This window comes from Bombina bombina, chromosome 1 (genome assembly GCF_027579735.1).
Source record: "Bombina bombina isolate aBomBom1 chromosome 1, aBomBom1.pri, whole genome shotgun sequence".
In the NCBI taxonomy this organism is placed as follows: domain Eukaryota; kingdom Metazoa; phylum Chordata; class Amphibia; order Anura; family Bombinatoridae; genus Bombina; species Bombina bombina.
In genome coordinates this window covers 1,586,160,804-1,586,183,286 of record NC_069499.1, presented here as the reverse complement: position 1 = coordinate 1,586,183,286, position 22,483 = coordinate 1,586,160,804, and the positions used below count along the sequence as shown (strand labels likewise).

General features: G+C 41.7%; 1 protein-coding gene across 1 annotated transcript in view; it reads right to left on the bottom strand.

Moving 5' to 3' along the window:
* Positions 1-18,350, bottom strand: part of WDR45B (WD repeat domain 45B) — a 119,403-nt gene extending 101,053 nt beyond the window's left edge. Inside the window, exons 1-3 of the mRNA XM_053710377.1 lie at positions 18,167-18,350; positions 11,484-11,558; positions 9,722-9,823 (exon numbers count right to left, since the gene is read on the bottom strand). Of these exons, the coding sequence (XP_053566352.1) occupies positions 9,722-9,823; positions 11,484-11,558; positions 18,167-18,233 (244 nt within the window). The 5' untranslated portion in view covers positions 18,234-18,350. The remainder of the gene's footprint in view (positions 1-9,721; positions 9,824-11,483; positions 11,559-18,166) is intronic.
* Between the last annotated feature and the right edge of the window lie 4,133 nt (positions 18,351-22,483).

Sequence of the window (22,483 nt, the reverse complement as noted above, 5' to 3'; positions counted from 1 at the left end):
ATACTGCACAGACTAACCTAGGAATAAAATAATGACCTTACTGTAAGCAAATACACTGCACAGACTAACCTAGGAATAAAATAATGCCCTTACTGTAAGCAAATATACTGCACAGACTAACCTAGGAATAAAATAATGCTCTTACTGTAAGCAAATATACTGCACAGACTAACCTAGGAATAAAATAATGCCCTTACTGTAAGCAAATATACTGCACAGACTAACGTAGGAATAAAATAATACCCTTACTGTAAGCAAATATACTGCACAGACTAACGTAGGAATAAAATAATACCCTTACTGTAAGCAAATATACTGCACAGACTAACGTAGGAATAAAATAATACCCTTACTGTAAGCAAATACACTGCACAGACTAACGTAGGAATAAAATAATACCCTTACTGTAAGCAAATATACTGCACAGACTAACCTAGGAATAAAATAATGCTCTTACTGTAAGCAAATATACTGCACAGACTAACCTAGGAATAAAATAATGCCCTTACTGTAAGCAAATACACTGCACAGACTAACGTAGGAATAAAATAATGCCCTTACTGTAAGCAAATATACTGCACAGACTAACGTAGGAATAAAATAATGCCCTTACTGTAAGCAAATATACTGCACAGACTAACCTAGGAATAAAATAATACCCTTACTGTAAGCAAATATACTGCACAGACTAACCTAGGAATAAAATAATGCCCTTACTGTAAGCAAATATACTGCACAGACTAACCTAGGAATAAAATAATACCCTTACTGTAAGCAAATACACTGCACAGACTAACCTAGGAATAAAATAATGCCCTTACTGTAAGCAAATATACTGCACAGACTAACCTAGGAATAAAATAATACCCTTACTGTAAGCAAATACACTGCACAGACTAACCTAGGAATAAAATAATGCCCTTACTGTAAGCAAATATACTGCACAGACTAACCTAGGAATAAAATAATGCCCTTACTGTAAGCAAATATACTGCACAGACTAACCTAGGAATAAAATAATACCCTTACTGTAAGCAAATACACTGCACAGACTAACCTAGGAATAAAATAATGCCCTTACTGTAAGCAAATATACTGCACAGACTAACCTAGGAATAAAATAATACCCTTACTGTAAGCAAATACACTGCACAGACTAACCTAGGAATAAAATAATACCCTTACTGTAAGCAAATACACTGCACAGACTAACCTAGGAATAAAATAATGCTCTTACTGTAAGCAAATATACTGCACAGACTAACCTAGGAATAAAATAATGCCCTTACTGTAAGCAAATATACTGCACAGACTAACCTAGGAATAAAATAATACCCTTACTGTAAGCAAATATACTGCACAGACTAACGTAGGAATAAAATAATGCTCTTACTGTAAGCAAATATACTGCACAGACTAACGTAGGAATAAAATAATGCCCTTACTGTAAGCAAATATACTGCACAGACTAACGTAGGAATAAAATAATGCTCTTACTGTAAGCAAATATACTGCACAGACTAACGTAGGAATAAAATAATGCCCTTACTGTAAGCAAATATACTGCACAGACTAATCTAGGAATAAAATAATGCCCTTACTGTAAGCAAATACACTGCACAGACTAACGTAGGAATAAAATAATGCCCTTACTGTAAGCAAATATACTGCACAGACTAACCTAGGAATAAAATAATACCCTTACTGTAAGCAAATACACTGCACAGACTAACCTAGGAATAAAATAATGCCCTTACTGTAAGCAAATATACTGCACAGACTAACCTAGGAATAAAATAATACCCTTACTGTAAGCAAATATACTGCACAGACTAACCTAGGAATAAAATAATACCCTTACTGTAAGCAAATACACTGCACAGACTAACCTAGGAATAAAATAATGCCCTTACTGTAAGCAAATATACTGCACAGACTAACCTAGGAATAAAATAATACCCTTACTGTAAGCAAATATACTGCACAGACTAACCTAGGAATAAAATAATACCCTTACTGTAAGCAAATACACTGCACAGACTAACCTAGGAATAAAATAATGCCCTTACTGTAAGCAAATATACTGCACAGACTAACCTAGGAATAAAATAATACCCTTACTGTAAGCAAATACACTGCACAGACTAACCTAGGAATAAAATAATGCCCTTACTGTAAGCAAATATACTGCACAGACTAACCTAGGAATAAAATAATACCCTTACTGTAAGCAAATATACTGCACAGACTAACCTAGGAATAAAATAATACCCTTACTGTAAGCAAATACACTGCACAGACTAACCTAGGAATAAAATAATGCCCTTACTGTAAGCAAATACACTGCACAGACTAACCTAGGAATAAAATAATGCTCTTACTGTAAGCAAATATACTGCACAGACTAACCTAGGAATAAAATAATGCCCTTACTGTAAGCAAATATACTGCACAGACTAACGTAGGAATAAAATAATGCCCTTACTGTAAGCAAATATACTGCACAGACTAACCTAGGAATAAAATAATACCCTTACTGTAAGCAAATATACTGCACAGACTAACGTAGGAATAAAATAATGCCCTTACTGTAAGCAAATATACTGCACAGACTAACGTAGGAATAAAATAATGCCCTTACTGTAAGCAAATATACTGCACAGACTAACCTAGGAATAAAATAATGCCCTTACTGTAAGCAAATATACTGCACAGACTAACCTAGGAATAAAATAATACCCTTACTGTAAGCAAATACACTGCACAGACTAACCTAGGAATAAAATAATGCCCTTACTGTAAGCAATTATACTGCACAGACTAACGTAGGAATAAAATAATGCCCTTACTGTAAGCAAATATACTGCACAGACTAACGTAGGAATAAAATAATGCCCTTACTGTAAGCAAATATACTGCACAGACTAACGTAGGAATAAAATAATGCCCTTACTGTAAGCAAATATACTGCACAGACTAACGTAGGAATAAAATAATGCCCTTACTGTAAGCAAATATATTGCACAGACTAAAGTAGGAATAAAATAATGCCCTTACTGTAAGCAAATACACTGCACAGACTAACGTAGGAATAAAATAATGCTCTTACTGTAAGCAAATATACTGCACAGACTAACCTAGGAATAAAATAATGCCCTTACTGTAAGCAAATATACTGCACAGACTAACCTAGGAATAAAATAATGCCCTTACTGTAAGCAAATATACTGCACAGACTAACCTAGGAATAAAATAATACCCTTACTGTAAGCAAATATACTGCACACACTAACCTAGGAATAAAATAATGCCCTTACTGTAAGCAAATATACTGCACAGACTAACGTAGGAATAAAATAATACCCTTACTGTAAGCAAATATACTGCACAGACTAACCTAGGAATAAAATAATGCCCTTACTGTAAGCAAATATACTGCACAGACTAACGTAGGAATAAAATAATGCCCTTACTGTAAGCAAATATACTGCACAGACTAACGTAGGAATAAAATAATGCCCTTACTGTAAGCAAATACACTGCACAGACTAACCTAGGAATAAAATAATGCTCTTACTGTAAGCAAATACACTGCACAGACTAACCTAGGGATAAAATAATACCCTTACTGTAAGCAAATATACTGCACAGACTAACGTAGGAATAAAATAATACCCTTACTGTAAGCAAATACACTGCACAGACTAACCTAGGAATAAAATAATGCCCTTACTGTAAGCAAATATACTGCACAGACTAACCTAGGAATAAAATAATGCTCTTACTGTAAGCAAATATACTGCACAGACTAACCTAGGAATAAAATAATGCTCTTACTGTAAGCAAATATACTGCACACACTAACCTAGGAATAAAATAATGCCCTTACTGTAAGCAAATATACTGCACAGACTAACCTAGGAATAAAATAATGCCCTTACTGTAAGCAAATATACTGCACAGACTAACCTAGGAATAAAATAATGCCCTTACTGTAAGCAAATATACTGCACAGACTAACGTAGGAATAAAATAATGCCCTTACTGTAAGCAAATATACTGCACAGACTAACCTAGGAATAAAATAATGCCCTTACTGTAAGCAAATACACTGCACAGACTAACCTAGGAATAAAATAATACCCTTACTGTAAGCAAATACACTGCACAGACTAACCTAGGAATAAAATAATGCCCTTACTGTAAGCAAATATACTGCACAGACTAACGTAGGAATAAAATAATGCTCTTACTGTAAGCAAATATACTGCACAGACTAACGTAGGAATAAAATAATGCCCTTACTGTAAGCAAATATACTGCACAGACTAACGTAGGAATAAAATAATGCCCTTACTGTAAGCAAATATACTGCACAGACTAACCTAGGAATAAAATAATACCCTTACTGTAAGCAAATATACTGCACACACTAACCTAGGAATAAAATAATGCCCTTACTGTAAGCAAATATACTGCACAGACTAACCTAGGAATAAAATAATACCCTTACTGTAAGCAAATATACTGCACAGACTAACGTAGGAATAAAATAATGCCCTTACTGTAAGCAAATATACTGCACAGACTAACGTAGGAATAAAATAATGCCCTTACTGTAAGCAAATATACTGCACAGACTAACCTAGGAATAAAATAATGCCCTTACTGTAAGCAAATATACTGCACAGACTAACGTAGGAATAAAATAATGCCCTTACTGTAAGCAAATATACTGCACAGACTAACGTAGGAATAAAATAATGCCCTTACTGTAAGCAAATATACTGCACAGACTAACGTAGGAATAAAATAATGCCCTTACTGTAAGCAAATATACTGCACAGACTAACGTAGGAATAAAATAATGCCCTTACTGTAAGCAAATATACTGCACAGACTAACCTAGGAATAAAATAATACCCTTACTGTAAGCAAATACACTGCACAGACTAACCTAGGAATAAAATAATGCCCTTACTGTAAGCAAATATACTGCACAGACTAACCTAGGGATAAAATAATACCCTTACTGTAAGCAAATATACTGTACAGACTAACGTAGGAATAAAATAATGCCCTTACTGTAAGCAAATATACTGCACAGACTAACCTAGGAATAAAATAATGCCCTTACTGTAAGCAAATATACTGTACAGACTAACGTAGGAATAAAATAATGCCCTTACTGTAAGCAAATATACTGCACAGACTAACGTAGGAATAAAATAATGCCCTTACTGTAAGCAAATACACTGCACAGACTAACCTAGGAATAAAATAATGCCCTTACTGTAAGCAAATACACTGCACAGACTAACCTAGGAATAAAATAATGCCCTTACTGTAAGCAAATATACTGCACAGACTAACCTAGGAATAAAATAATGCCCTTACTGTAAGCAAATATACTGCACAGACTAACCTAGGAATATAATAATACCCTTACTGTAAGCAAATATACTGCACAGACTAACCTAGGAATAAAATAATGCCCTTACTGTAAGCAAATATACTGCACAGACTAACCTAGGAATAAAATAATGCCCTTACTGTAAGCAAATATACTGCACAGACTAACGTAGGAATAAAATAATGCCCTTACTGTAAGCAAATATACTGCACAGACTAACGTAGGAATAAAATAATGCCCTTACTGTAAGCAAATATACTGCACAGACTAACGTAGGAATAAAATAATGCTCTTACTGTAAGCAAATATACTGCACAGACTAACGTAGGAATAAAATAATACCCTTACTGTAAGCAAATATACTGCACAGACTAACCTAGGAATAAAATAATGCCCTTACTGTAAGCAAATATACTGCACAGACTAACCTAGGAATAAAATAATGCCCTTACTGTAAGCAAATATACTGCACAGACTAACGTAGGAATAAAATAATGCCCTTACTGTAAGCAAATATACTGCACAGACTAACCTAGGAATAAAATAATACCCTTACTGTAAGCAAATATACTGCACAGACTAACATAGGAATAAAATAATGCCCTTACTGTAAGCAAATATACTGCACAGACTAACCTAGGAATAAAATAATACCCTTACTGTAAGCAAATATACTGCACACACTAACCTAGGAATAAAATAATGCCCTTACTGTAAGCAAATATACTGCACAGACTAACCTAGGAATAAAATAATGCCCTTACTGTAAGCAAATATACTGCACAGACTAACGTAGGAATAAAATAATGCCCTTACTGTAAGCAAATATACTGCACAGACTAACGTAGGAATAAAATAATGCCCTTACTGTAAGCAAATATACTGCACAGACTAACGTAGGAATAAAATAATACCCTTACTGTAAGCAAATACACTGCACAGACTAACGTAGGAATAAAATAATGCCCTTACTGTAAGCAAATATACTGCACAGACTAACGTAGGGATAAAATAATACCCTTACTGTAAGCAAATACACTGCACAGACTAACGTAGGGATAAAATAATACCCTTACTGTAAGCAAATACACTGCACAGACTAACCTAGGAATAAAATAATGCCCTTACTGTAAGCAAATATACTGCACAGACTAACCTAGGAATAAAATAATGCCCTTACTGTAAGCAAATATACTGCACAGACTAACCTAGGAATAAAATAATACCCTTACTGTAAGCAAATACACTGCACACACTAACGTAGGAATAAAATAATACCCTTACTGTAAGCAAATACACTGCACAGACTAACCTAGGAATAAAATAATGCCCTTACTGTAAGCAAATATACTGCACAGACTAACCTAGGAATAAAATAATGCTCTTATTGTAAGCAAATATACTGCACAGACTAACGTAGGAATAAAATAATGCCCTTACTGTAAGCAAATACACTGCACAGACTAACCTAGGAATAAAATAATGCCCTTACTGTAAGCAAATATACTGCACAGACTAACGTAGGAATAAAATAATGCCCTTACTGTAAGCAAATATACTGCACAGACTAACGTAGGAATAAAATAATGCCCTTACTGTAAGCAAATATACTGCACAGACTAACGTAGGAATAAAATAATGCCCTTACTGTAAGCAAATATACTGCACAGACTAACCTAGGAATAAAATAATGCCCTTACTGTAAGCAAATATACTGCACAGACTAACCTAGGAATAAAATAATGCCCTTACTGTAAGCAAATACACTGCACAGACTAACCTAGGAATAAAATAATGCCCTTACTGTAAGCAAATATACTGCACAGACTAACCTAGGAATAAAATAATACCCTTACTGTAAGCAAATATACTGCACAGACTAACGTAGGAATAAAATAATGCCCTTACTGTAAGCAAATACACTGCACAGACTAACCTAGGAATAAAATAATACCCTTACTGTAAGCAAATATACTGCACAGACTAACGTAGGAATAAAATAATGCCCTTACTGTAAGCAAATATACTGCACAGACTAACCTAGGAATAAAATAATGCCCTTACTGTAAGCAAATATTTTATTCCTAGGTTAGTCTGTGCAGTATATTTGCTTACAGTAAGGGCATTATTTTATTCCTAGGTTAGTCTGTGCAGTATATTTGCTTACAGTAAGGGCATTATTTTATTCCTACGTTAGTCTGTGCAGTATATTTGCTTACAGTAAGGGCATTATTTTATTCCTACGTTAGTCTGTGCAGTATATTTGCTTACAGTAAGGGCATTATTTTATTCCTAGGTTAGTCTGTGCAGTGTATTTGCTTACAGCAAGGGTATTATTTTATTCCTAGGTTAGTCTGTGCAGTATATTTGCTTACAGTAAGGGTATTATTTTATTCCTACGTTAGTCTGTGCAGTATATTTGCTTACAGTAAGGGCATTATTTTATTCCTACGTTAGTCTGTGCAGTATATTTGCTTACAGTAAGGGCATTATTTTATTCCTAGGTTAGTCTGTGCAGTATATTTGCTTACAGTAAGGGCATTATTTTATTCCTACGTTAGTCTGTGCAGTATATTTGCTTACAGTAAGGGCATTATTTTATTCCTACGTTAGTCTGTGCAGTGTATTTGCTTACAGTAAGGGTATTATTTTATTCCTAGGTTAGTCTGTGCAGTATAATACCCTTACTGTAAGCAAATACACTGCACAGACTAACGTAGGAATAAAATAATGCCCTTACTGTAAGCAAATATACTGCACAGACTAACGTAGGAATAAAATAATGCCCTTACTGTAAGCAAATATACTGCACAGACTAACGTAGGAATAAAATAATACCCTTACTGTAAGCAAATATACTGCACAGACTAACCTAGGAATAAAATAATGCCCTTACTGTAAGCAAATATACTGCACAGACTAACGTAGGAATAAAATAATGCCCTTACTGTAAGCAAATATACTGCACAGACTAACGTAGGAATAAAATAATACCCTTACTGTAAGCAAATATACTGCACAGACTAACCTAGGAATAAAATAATGCCCTTACTGTAAGCAAATATACTGCACAGACTAACCTAGGAATAAAATAATGCCCTTACTGTAAGCAAATATACTGCACAGACTAACGTAGGAATAAAATAATGCCCTTACTGTAAGCAAATATACTGCACAGACTAACGTAGGAATAAAATAATGCCCTTACTGTAAGCAAATATACTGCACAGACTAACCTAGGAATAAAATAATACCCTTACTGTAAGCAAATATACTGCACAGACTAACCTAGGAATAAAATAATACCCTTACTGTAAGCAAATATACTGCACAGACTAACCTAGGAATAAAATAATACCCTTACTGTAAGCAAATATACTGCACAGACTAACATAGGAATAAAATAATACCCTTACTGTAAGCAAATATACTGCACAGACTAACCTAGGAATAAAATAATACCCTTACTGTAAGCAAATATACTGCACAGACTAACGTAGGAATAAAATAATGCCCTTACTGTAAGCAAATATACTGCACAGACTAACGTAGGAATAAAATAATGCCCTTACTGTAAGCAAATATACTGCACACACTAACCTAGGAATAAAATAATGCTCTTACTGTAAGCAAATATACTGCACAGACTAACCTAGGAATAAAATAATGCCCTTACTGTAAGCAAATATACTGCACAGACTAACCTAGGAATAAAATAATGCCCTTACTGTAAGCAAATATACTGCACAGACTAACCTAGGAATAAAATAATGCCCTTACTGTAAGCAAATATACTGCACAGACTAACCTAGGAATAAAATAATGCCCTTACTGTAAGCAAATATACTGCACAGACTAACCTAGGAATAAAATAATGCCCTTACTGTAAGCAAATATACTGCACAGACTAACGTAGGAATAAAATAATGCCCTTACTGTAAGCAAATATACTGCACAGACTAACGTAGGAATAAAATAATGCCCTGTTACAGAACTTCTAGAGGCAACTGGTGGTCTATAAAGGGATATAAAACCATAGTTTTTTTCTTTCATGATTCAGATTTAGTCACCATTCCGCAACCGCTACCCAGGTGCTGAACCAAAAATGGGTCGGCTCCTAAGCTTACATTCCTGCTTTCAAATAAAGATAACAAGAGAACGAAGAAAACTTAATAATAGGAGTAAATTAGAAAGTTGCTGCTCTATCTGAATCATGAAAGAAAAAAAATTGGTTTTCATATCCCTTTAAAGGTGTTCTGTAATGTCTGCAGCTACTGCTGAAGTATTATTAGCGGCAACAGAACTTACCTTTATTGGGGGGGTATTTTGGCTTCTTGCCTCCTCCCACTAGAGCTAAATAGTTACATCGAAATAACATCTCCACATAACCGACACCGCCTTCGAGAAACTCTGTAGTGCGAAGCAGAAAAAAACTTGTGTCAAGAGCTCATATGGGTTAGAACAGTGTGAAGAACACATTACACATTGGTATAACCAAAAACTGCCTATACCAGGTGCTAATTTTTAAATGGACACTAAAAATCTTGTAATAAAAAGACATTTCCGTTGTGTTGCTATAGAATCACAGCCATCTTGCTAGCTGCAATGTTATCTATAGGACACACATGAACTAGCACTGTCTAGTTGTCAAAAACTGTCAAAATTCATGATATAAGAGGCGGTCTTCGAAGCCTTAGAAATTAGCATATGAGTCTACCTATGTTTAGCTTTCAACTAAGAATACCAAGAAAGCAAAGCAAATTTTATGATAAAAGTAAATTGGAAAGTTGTTTAAAATTATATGCCCTATCTGAATCATGAAAGTTTAATTTTAACTAGACTGTCCCTTTAAAGCTTCTTAATCTGCGGCATAGAAAATACACTGACAGTGATGCCCCCCAATGATCAGCATAGGAACATCTGTCTTTGTAAAAAAAAAACAACAACAAAAAAACAACATATTTCCTGGTGCTGAGGAAAAAAAACTCATTAATGTCCCTTTAATTGCCACATCTCTCTCATCCTTGCCATTATTTACCGGTGTACCAAGTTGTATAAATGTATTCAGTGCACAAATGAAAGATTATGGCATTAACTAGGAAGCAACCGACCCGCTGCGTCTGCCCATATCCCTCGTCAGCATCTGTGCGTCGTCTTCCTACAATGACGTAATGAAATGACTGTAGGTGTGAGATGCAAAAGCTATTTAATACCGCTATAAAGCAACTTTATTTGTGTGTACTTGGTCTTTAAAAGCATTTACTAAATATGTTTATTTCAGCTTCAAGGATGCCAGACGCTCACTCCCAATAATGTAACCATAAAATACTCCTGCTATAAAGTTACACTCATGAGACTGCTGTCATTTTAGAATACACAGAACCAGTTTATCAGCCGTCCCATGAGACTCACTCTCAGTATGGGAGACAAAGACAGGAGTTCCCACCCTCTACAATGTTATCAGAGTAACTAGAAAGGAGCAGATCTGGACTTCAGGATAATGTATCTGTAGACAACTTAGCTCCCTCTTATTTAAAGAGTATTGATAGGCAAAAGGGAGATGCTGGACATAACCTACAGAGGAGTAAGAGACACCATTTTATAAAGAGGGGGAGACTCATGCCCCCCCTCAAATAAGTAGTCTTGTGTCTCTCCAGCTGACGTCACAGCATTGGGCTAATTTTGGGTCTGGCAGCTGTAAAACCACCCGAGTCCACCCTAACCAGAGAAGCATTTAGTAAATGTAGCACTGAACACGGCCTACCTCAGGGGCTGACTAATGTTATATTAAACCAAGGCGCTCTACAGCAACCAGTAAATCTACACAAATGTACAGATATGGCCCTATATAAAGCTAACACATATCAGGCAGACGAGTAACAGCCAGAACCTGGAACACAGGAAGAGATCTGAGCCTAAGGAGCCATATTTAATATAAGACCAGAGTAACATGATATGAGGCCTGAGCTGTGCTAGTGAATGGCGAGCACGGAATATGTAGTGGGGACGGCAAGGAGTGACAATGTTATAACCCAAAACCCCCAAGTAGGGACATATTCGTGCGCCTTACCTTGTTTCTCCTTCTCTTTCAACGGATCAGTGTTATACACACGAAACCCATTTTCCATCCCACAGGCAAAGCAGCCTAAAGAAAAGAAAAAAGGCCAATATTATTATTTATTTCAACTGGTAAAAAGCTAGAAGGGTCCAGCTACAAAGAGCTTATAATCCAGAGGTAGCTGTTTATTTCCTCAGCTTGTAAACTGGTTTGTAGCTGAGAGATGAAGCACTTGTGACTTTATTTCTGTGTGATAAAGACCCGATAGGTAGGTACCTCTCGAACAAGTTTTTACAGGAGGCTTGCAGACTTGAACGGTGGAAGTCAGACTGAGGTACAGAATTCTATAGGGTAGGCGGAGCTGAGAGACAACTGGAGATAGAGCAGAATAGGCGTTGATCACACAACAAAGACAGCAGTTTAGGGAGTATCTGGAGGCGAGTGCACTAGGTAACTAGGGGGATATTTATCAAAGCCTCAACTATGCTGCATTCGACGGCATCAATACGCTCGCCTAACATCGCGGCCGCGGACCTGAATACGATCTCCATATTTATCAAAATAGCCGGCAAAAAGCCGAGGACAAAGTACAGGGTGATGAGCATCGGACTGTTGTTAACTAACAGTCATCGATCTCGCGTCTATTCGGCTTTATACCAACTTTATTTATACCCCGCCACTAAACGCAGCCACTATACTAAAATGTTTAACCCCTATCCCGCCGCAACCTAAAGTTATTAACCCCTATCCCGCCGCTCCCAGACCCCGCCGCCACCTAAATAAAGTTATTAACCCCTATCCCGGCACTCCTGGACCCCTCCACACTAAATAAATGTATTAACCCCTAAACATTTGGCCTCCCACATCACTACCACTAGCCCCTAAACCGCCAGCCCCCCACATCGCCATAAACTAAATTAAGCTATTAACCCCTAAACCTAACAACCCGCTAACTTTAAATTAAAATTACAACATCCCTATCTTAAAATAAATTTAAACTTAGCTGTAGAATTAAAATAAACTAACTCTAAACTATTAATTAACCTACCCTATTATACTACAATTAAATTAAACTAGCAATTAAATTAACTAAATTACATATTAAAAAACCCTAACCCTACTCAAAATTATTTAAATATACTATTTAACCTTTTTAAATTTATTTTAAGATAGGGATGCTGTAATTTTATTTTAAAGTTAGCGGGTTGTTAGGTTTGGGGTGAATAGCTTAATTTAGTTTATGGCGATGTCGGGGGCGACAGATTAGGGGTGTTTAGACTCGGGGTTCATGTTAGGTGTAAACGTTACTTGTTTTCAACCATATAAATCAATGGGATATCTGGCAGCATCAAACATAAGCTTTCGCTGCTTTCAGACTCCCATTGATTTCCATGGCATCCGCGGCCTCCAGGGTGGCGGACTGAAAACCAGGTACGCTGGGAATAGCCGTGAGCGTAACTGTTAGAAATTTGATAACTGGCAAAAGGTGTCAGATAGAGCCAAATGTGTATTCGGAACATCTGTAATGAAGTAAGCATCGATCTGCGTCGGATTGAGACCGGCGGATCGTATGTTACGTCACAAATTTCAACTTTTGCCGGTCTGTAGGCTAGGTCGGATCAAGCTGCGGGTTTCCGGCGTACTTGCGGTTGATGGCTTGATAAATATCCCCCCCTAAGCTCAGTTTGATTCAGCAGTGTATAATGTTTTTATATAACGTCCCTTTACAAACATTAGGTTTCTGTGTAACAGTACTGTCTTAGGCTAAAGACACTGTAAGGGTTAACACGATTACATGACTGCTCATCGCTCACACAGGCCTGACTCAGGTTAACATCCTGTTGTCCCTGGAACACTAAATACAATAACTATGCATGTTTAGTGTTATGTGCAAGAAGCAGCTGTTAATCTCTGGATAGTTTTATCAAATTACATATAATACTCCACCCCCAAATCCCGGAGGATTAGACAAAATCATTTCCACCCAAACATTCACAGAGAACAGCAAGCAGTGGTTCCGTTGTTTCGGTTACTTATTGTTGCCTTTAATAAATCAGTGACTGTTCATTAAAAACAAATAAAAGTAAACAATGGTTTTCTACAAACTCCTTTATTATTCCTTCCTGAATTGTAATTACGATTCTTATAAAGCTGCCATGCAATCTTCACCAGTTTCACGTGGCATTAAGTGACCAACTAACAAGCCGCACGTGGCACAACAATTGCAAGGAGGGGGCGCTTTACACGAGAGTGCCTAGTACTGCTGCTTGTGTAGATTCATATGTGGGTGCGTTACTATTCACCAATAGAGCTGTGAGGTCCTACCCCACCTACTGCACAAACACGCTCATTACGATTGGTTCAAAAAGCAAAATAAACGGCTTTATAATCTTTTTCATGCAAATGATTTGAACAGGTTTAGGAGGTGCTCTATTATAAGTGGTTGGGCATAATGTCTGCTTCCTCAGCAGTAACTAGATAGCATTAAACAAATTGCTTAATCTTTACAAATGTGGTGCTGACTCTGCTTGTTCTTGTAGGAAGGAATTACACAGTCTCAGTAGAGCTTCCTATTCGGTGAGTTTCCCCTGTGTGTGTGTATAAGTCACTGTGCACAAAAACTCATGCGGATCTCACTTGTACAGAGGTAAAAGAAAACACCTCTCTCCTGCCTCTTTATTGATATCAATACTGGCTCCTAGACAGGAAGTAAATGTGTCAAACCCCTGTCGCTCAGAGCACATGCGAGTCAGACACAATGAGAGTAGGGACCTTTATGGTTAATTGTGATTTCTGTAAAACTAAATAGCAGATGCAGTGTGACTCACCTCTTATGTGTCAGTAAAGCAAAGGCACAAAACCCAGTGATCAGAAAGCGACAAACAGCTCACACTCCTCCTACATAGCTGCGTCTCATCATATCTCTGTCTCCTAAAGAGCTAGACTCCTGGTTCCCACCCTCTCTCTCTCTCTGCTCTAGACTCCTGGTTCCCACCCTCTCTCTCTCTGCTCTAGACTCCTGGTTCCCACCCTCTCTCTCTCTGCTCTAGACTCCTGGTTCCCACCCTCTCTCTCCCCCTGCACTAGACTCCTGGTTCCCACCCTCTCTCTCTCTCTGCTCTAGACTCCTGGTTCCCACCCTCTCTCTCTCTCTCTGCTCTAGACTCCTGGTTCCCACCCTCTCTCTCTCTGCTCTAGACTCCTGGTTCCCACCCTCTCTCTCTCTGCTCTAGACTCCTGGTTCTCACCCTCTCTCTCTCTGCTCTAGACTCCTGGTTCCCACCCTCTCTCTCTCTGCTCTAGACTCCTGGTTCTCACCCTCTCTCTCTCTGCACTAGACTCCTGGTTCCCACCCTCTCTCTCCCCCTGCACTAGACTCCTGGTTCCCACCCTCTCTCTCTGCTCTAGACTCCTGGTTCCCACCCTCTCTCTCTCTGCTCTAGACTCCTGGTTCCCACCCTCTCTCTCTCTGCTCTAGACTCCTGGTTCCCACCCTCTCTCTCTCTGCTCTAGACTCCTGGTTCCCACCCTCTCTCTCTCTGCTCTAGACTCCTGGTTCCCACCCTCTCTCTCTCTGCTCTAGACTCCTTGTTCTCACCCTCTCTCCCCCTGCACTAGACTCCTGGTTCCCACCCTCTCTCTCTCTGCTCTAGACTCCTGGTTCTCACCCTCTCTCTCTCTGCTCTAGACTCCTGGTTCTCACCCTCTCTCTCCCTGGACTAGACTCCTGGTTCTCACCCTCTCTCTCCCCCTGCACTAGACTCCTGGCTCCCACCCTGTCTCCCCCTGGTTCTCACCCTCTCTCTCTCCCCCTGCACTAGACTCCTGGTTCCCACCCTCTCTCTCCCCCTGCACTAGACTCCTGGTTCCCACCCTGCACTAGACTCCTGGTTCCCCACCCTCTCTCTCCCCCTGCACTAGACTCCTGGTTCCCACCCTCTCTCTCCCCCTGCACTAGACTCCTGGTTCTCACCCTCTCTCTCCCCCTGCACTAGACTCCTGGTTTCCACCCTCTCCCCCTGCACTAGACTCCTGGTTCCCACCCTCTCTCTCCCCCTGCACTAGACTCCTGGTTCCCACCCTCTCTCTCCCCCTGCACTAGACTCCTGGTTCCCACCCTCTCTCTCCCCCTGCACTAGACTCCTGGTTCTCACCCTCTCTCTCCCTGCACTAGACTCCTGGTTCTCACCCTCTCTCTCTCCCCCTGCTCTAGACTCCTGGTTCTCACCCTCTCTCTCTCCCCCTGCTCTAGACTCCTGGTTCTCACCCTCTCTCTCTCCCCCTGCTCTAGACTCCTGGTTCTCACCCTCTCTCTCTCCCCCTGCTCTAGACTCCTGGTTCTCACCCTCTCTCTCCCCCTGCACTAGACTCCTGGTTCTCACCCTCTCTCTCCCCCTGCACTAGACTCCTGGTTCTCACCCTCTCTCTCTCCCCCTGCTCTAGACTCCTGGTTCTCACCCTCTCTCTCTCCCCCTGCTCTAGACTCCTGGTTCTCACCCTCTCTCTCTCCCCCTGCTCTAGACTCCTGGTTCTCACCCTCTCTCTCTCCCCCTGCTCTAGACTCCTGGTTCTCACCCTCTCTCTCTCCCCCTGCTCTAGACTCCTGGTTCTCACCCTCTCTCTCCCCCTGCACTAGACTCCTGGTTCTCACCCTCTCTCTCCCTGCACTAGACTCCTGGTTCTCACCCTCTCCTCCTCCCTCGTCACTGGTCTCCTGGTTCTCACCCTCTCCTCCTCCCTCGTCATTGGTCTCCCTCTCCTTCTCCCTCTCACTAGTCGCTGGTCTCCCTCTCACTAGTCGCTGGTCTCCCTCTCACTAGTCGCTGGTCTCCCTCTCACTAGTCGCTGGTCTCCCTCTCACTAGTCGCTGGTCTCCCTCTCACTAGTTGCTGGTCTCCCTCTCCTCCTCCCTCTCACTAGTCACTGGTCTCCCTCTCCTCCTCCCTCTCACTAGTCACTGGTCTCCCTCTCACTAGTCACTGGTCTCCCTCTCCTTCTCCCTCTCCCTAGTCACTGGTCTCCCTAGTCACTGGTCTCCCTAGTCACTGGTCTCCCTAGTCACTGGTCTCCCTAGTCACTGGTCTCCCTAGTCACTGGTCTCACACTCACACGTCACTGGTCTCACACTCACACGTCACTATTCTCACACGTCACTATTCTCACACGTCACTATTCTCACACGTCACTATTCTCACACGTCACTATTCTCACACTCACACGTCACTATTCTCACACTCACTGTTCTCACACTCACTAGTCACTGTTCTCACACTCACTGTTCTCACACTCACTAGTCACTGTTCTCACACTCACTAGTCACTGTTCTCACACTCACTGTTCTCACACTCACTAGTCACTGTTCTCACACTCACTGTTCTCACACTCACTAGTCACTGTTCTCACACTCACTGTTCTCACACTCACTAGTCACTATTCTCACACTCACTAGTCACTGTTCTCACACTCACTGTTCTCACACTCACTGTTCTCACACTCACTGTTCTCACACTCACTGTTCTCACACTCACTGTTCTCACACTCACTGTTCTCACACTCACTAGTCACTGTTCTCACACTCACTAGTCACTGTTCTCACACTCACTGTTCTCACACTCACTAGTCACTGTTCTCACACTCACTGTTCTCACACTCACTAGTCACTGTTCTCACACTCACTAGTCACTGTTCTCACACTCACTGTTCTCACACTCACTGTTCTCACACTCACTAGTCACTGTTCTCACACTCACTAGTCACTGTTCTCACACTCACTGTTCTCACACTCACTAGTCACTGTTCTCACACTCACTAGTCACTGTTCTCACACTCACTAGTCACTGTTCTCACACTCACTATTCTCACACTCACTATTCTCACACTCACTAGTGACTGTTCTCACACTCACTAGTCACTGTTCTCACACTCACTGTTCTCACACTCACTGTTCTCACACTCACTAGTCACTATTCTCACACTCACTAGTGACTATTCTCACACTCACTAGTCACTGTTCTCACACTCACTGTTCTCACACTCACTGTTCTCACACTCACTGTTCTCACACTCACTGTTCTCACACTCACTGTTCTCACACTCACTGTTCTCACACTCACTGTTCTCACACTCACTGTTCTCACACTCACTGTTCTCACACTCACTGTTCTCACACTCACTAGTCACTATTCTCACACTCACTAGTGACTGTTCTCACACTCACTAGTCACTATTCTCACACTCACTAGTCACTGTTCTCACACTCACTGTTCTCACACTCACTGTTCTCACACTCACTGTTCTCACACTCACTGTTCTCACACTCACTGTTCTCACACTCACTGTTCTCACACTCACTGTTCTCACACTCACTGTTCTCACACTCACTGTTCTCACACTCACTGTTCTCACACTCACTGTTCTCACACTCACTGTTCTCACACTCACTGTTCTCACACTCACTGTTCTCACACTCACTGTTCTCACACTCACTAGTCACTATTCTCACACTCACTAGTCACTGTTCTCACACTCACTGTTCTCACACTCACTGTTCTCACACTCACTGTTCTCACACTCACTGTTCTCACACTCACTAGTCACTATTCTCACACTCACTAGTGACTGTTCTCACACTCATTATGACCATCCCCCTTCTCACTAAGGCTCCGGTTCCTTACGCCCCCCGGCCCTGCCCTCACCATGGTCCTGGTTGAAGCCAGCGTAGAGCAGGCCGTTTCCGTGCGGGTTACTAGGCAGAAGGTTCATGATTTCCTCACACTTGCCGAGGCAGCTGGTTACATCATCACCGGGAGCCTGCCCGGGCCTCCACCGACACAACACTACTTCCGGCTTCGACAGGAAAACTAGCTGCGCACCGAGAACACAGGTCACGTGACTCTGTTAGGGCTAAACACCCAAAGGAGAGCAGGTTAAGACGTCACGTGACACGTCATATAACACGTGACTCTATAGGGAAGACAGGAGACATAGCCGATATCCGAGCAGCGAACCCAGACCATGAAGGTCCGCACGAAACAGATACGGTTATCGGTTTGTATAGGAACTAACGGCACAAACCCGGTATTCCCTGTAAAGGGTTTGTATAGGAACTAACGGCACAAACCCGGTATTCCCTGTAAAGGGTTTGTATAGGAACTAACGGCACAGACCCGGTATTCTTTGTAACCTGTTTGTATAGGAACTAACGGCACAGACCCGGTATTCTTTGTAACCTGTTTGTATAGGAACTAACGGCACAGGCCCGGCATTCCCTGTAACCGGTTTGTATAGGAACTAACGGCACAGACCCGGTATTCTTTGTAACCTGTTTGTATAGGAACTAACGGCACAAACCCGGTATTCTTTGTAACCTGTTTGTATAGGAACTAACGGCACAGACCCGGTATTCCTTGTAAAGGGTTTGTATAGGAACTAACGGCACAGACCCGGTATTCCTTGTAAAGGGTTTGTATAGGAACTAACGGCACAGGCCCGGTATTCCTTGTAACGGGTTTGTATAGGAACTAACGGCACAGGCCCGGCATTCCCTGTAAAGGGTTTGTATAGAAACTAACGGCACAGGCCCGGCATTCCTTGTAACGGGTTTGTATAGGAACTAACGGCACAGACCCGGTATTCCTTGTAACGGGTTTGTATAGGAACTAACGGCACAGACCCGGTATTCCTTGTAACGGGTTTGTATAGGAACTAACGGCACAGACCCGGTATTCCTTGTAACGGGTTTGTATAGGAACTAACGGCACAGACCCGGTATTCCTTGTAACGGGTTTGTATAGGAACTAACGGCACAGACCCGGTATTCCTTGTAAAGGGTTTGTATAGGAACTAACGGGACAGACCCGGCATTCCTTGTAAAGGGTTTGTATAGGAACTAACGGCACAGGCCCGGCATTCCCTGTAAAGGGTTTGTATAGGAACTAACGGCACAGACCCGGTATTCCCTGTAACCGGTTTGTATAGGAACTAACGGCACAGACCCGGTATTCCTTGTAAAGGGTTTGTATAGGAACTAACGGCACAGACCCGGTATTCCTTGTAACGGGTTTGTATAGGAACTAACGGCACAGACCCGGTATTCCTTGTAACGGGTTTGTATAGGAACTAACGGCACAGACCCGGTATTCCTTGTAAAGGGTTTGTATAGGAACTAACGGGACAGACCCGGCATTCCTTGTAAAGGGTTTGTATAGGAACTAACGGCACAGGCCCGGCATTCCCTGTAAAGGGTTTGTATAGGAACTAACGGCACAGACCCGGTATTCCCTGTAACCGGTTTGTATAGGAACTAACGGCACAGACCCGGTATTCCCTGTAAAGGGTTTGTATAGGAACTAACGGCACAGACCCGGTATTCCCTGTAAAGGGTTTGTATAGGAACTAATGGCACAGACCCGGTATTCCCTGTAAAGGGTTTGTATAGCAACTAACGGCACAGACCCGGTATTCCCTGTAAAGGGTTTGTATAGGAACTAACGGCACATGCCCGGCATTCCTTGTAAAGGGTTTGTATAGGAACTAACGGCACAGACCCGGTATTCCCTGTAACCGGTTTGTATAGGCACTAACGGCGCAGGCCCGGCATTCCTTGTAAAGGGTTTGTATAGGAACTAACGGCACAGACCCGGTATTCCCTGTAACCGGTTTGTATAGGAACTAACGGCACAGACCCGGTATTCCTTGTAAAGGGTTTGTATAGGAACTAACGGCACAAACCCGGTATTCCCTGTAAAGGGTTTGTATAGGAGCTAACGGCACAGGGCCGGCATTCCCTGTAACCAGTTTGTATAGGAACTAACGGCACAAACCCGGTATTCTTTGTAACCTGTTTGTATAGGAACTAACGGCACAAACCCGGTATTCCCTGTAAAGGGTTTGTATAGGAACTAACGGCTCAGACCTGGTATTCCTTGTAAAGGGTTTGTATAGGAACTAACGGCACAGGCCCGGCATTCCTTGTAACCGGTTTGTATAGGAACTAACGGCACAGACCCGGCATTCCTTGTAACCGGTTTGTATAGGAACTAACGGCACAAACCCGGTATTCCCTGTAAAGGGTTTGTATAGGAACTAACGGCACAGGCCCGGCATTCCTTGTAACCGGTTTGTATAGGAACTAACGGCACAGACCCGGTATTCCCTGTAAAGGGTTTGTATAGGAACTAACGGGACAGGCCCGGCATTCCCTGTAAAGGGTTTGTATAGGAACTAACGGCACAGACCCGGTATTCCCTGTAAAGGGTTTGTATAGGAGCTAACGGCCGGCATTCCCTGTAAAGGGTTTGTATAGAAACTAACGGCACATGCCCGGCATTCCTTGTAACCGGTTTGTATAGGAACTAACGGCACAGACCCGGTATTCCCTGTAACCGGTTTGTATAGGAACTAACGGCACAGACCCGGTATTCCCTGTAACCGGTTTGTATAGGCACTAACGGCACAGGCCCGGCATTCCTTGTAACCGGTTTGTATAGGAACTAACGGCACAAACCCGGTATTCCCTGTAAAGGGTTTGTATAGGAACTAACGGCACAGACCCGGTATTCCTTGTAACCGGTTTGTATAGGAACTAACGGCACAAACCCGGTATTCCCTGTAAAGGGTTTGTATAGGAACTAACGGCACAGACCCGGTATTCCTTGTAACCGGTTTGTATAGGAACTAACGGCACAAACCCGGTATTCCCTGTAAAGGGTTTGTATAGGAACTAACGGCACAGGCCCGGCATTCCTTGTAACGGGTTTGTATAGGAACTAACGGTACAGGTCCGGCATTACTTGTAACCGGTTTGTATAGGAACTAACGGCACAGGCCCGGTATTCCCTGAAAAGGGTTTGTATAGGAACTAACGGCTCAGACCCGGTATTCCTTGTAAAGGGTTTGTATAGGAACTAACGGGACAGACCCGGCATTCCTTGTAAAGGGTTTGTATAGGAACTAACGGCACAGGCCCGGCATTCCCTGTAAAGGGTTTGTATAGGAACTAACGGCACAGACCCGGTATTCCCTGTAACCGGTTTGTATAGGAACTAACGGCACAGACCCGGTATTCCCTGTAAAGGGTTTGTATAGGAACTAATGGCACAGACCCGGTATTCCCTGTAAAGGGTTTGTATAGCAACTAACGGCACAGACCCGGTATTCCCTGTAAAGGGTTTGTATAGGAACTAACGGCACATGCCCGGCATTCCTTGTAAAGGGTTTGTATAGGAACTAACGGCACAGGCCCGGCATTCCTTGTAAAGGGTTTGTATAGGAACTAACGGCACAGACCCGGTATTCCCTGTAACCGGTTTGTATAGGCACTAACGGCACAGGCCCGGCATTCCTTGTAAAGGGTTTGTATAGGAACTAACGGCACAGACCCGGTATTCCCTGTAACCGGTTTGTATAGGAACTAACGGCACAGACCCGGTATTCCTTGTAAAGGGTTTGTATAGGAACTAACGGCACAAACCCGGTATTCCCTGTAAAGGGTTTGTATAGGAGCTAACGGCACAGGCCCGGCATTCCCTGTAACCAGTTTGTATAGGAACTAACGGCACAAACCCGGTATTCTTTGTAACCTGTTTGTATAGGAACTAACGGCACAAACCCGGTATTCCCTGTAAAGGGTTTGTATAGGAACTAACGGCTCAGACCTGGTATTCCTTGTAAAGGGTTTGTATAGGAACTAACGGCACAGGCCCGGCATTCCTTGTAACCGGTTTGTATAGGAACTAACGGCACAGACCCGGCATTCCTTGTAACCGGTTTGTATAGGAACTAACGGCACAAACCCGGTATTCCCTGTAAAGGGTTTGTATAGGAACTAACGGCACAGGCCCGGCATTCCTTGTAACCGGTTTGTATAGGAACTAACGGCACAGACCCGGTATTCCCTGTAAAGGGTTTGTATAGGAACTAACGGGACAGGCCCGGCATTCCCTGTAAAGGGTTTGTATAGGAACTAACGGCACAGACCCGGTATTCCCTGTAAAGGGTTTGTATAGGAGCTA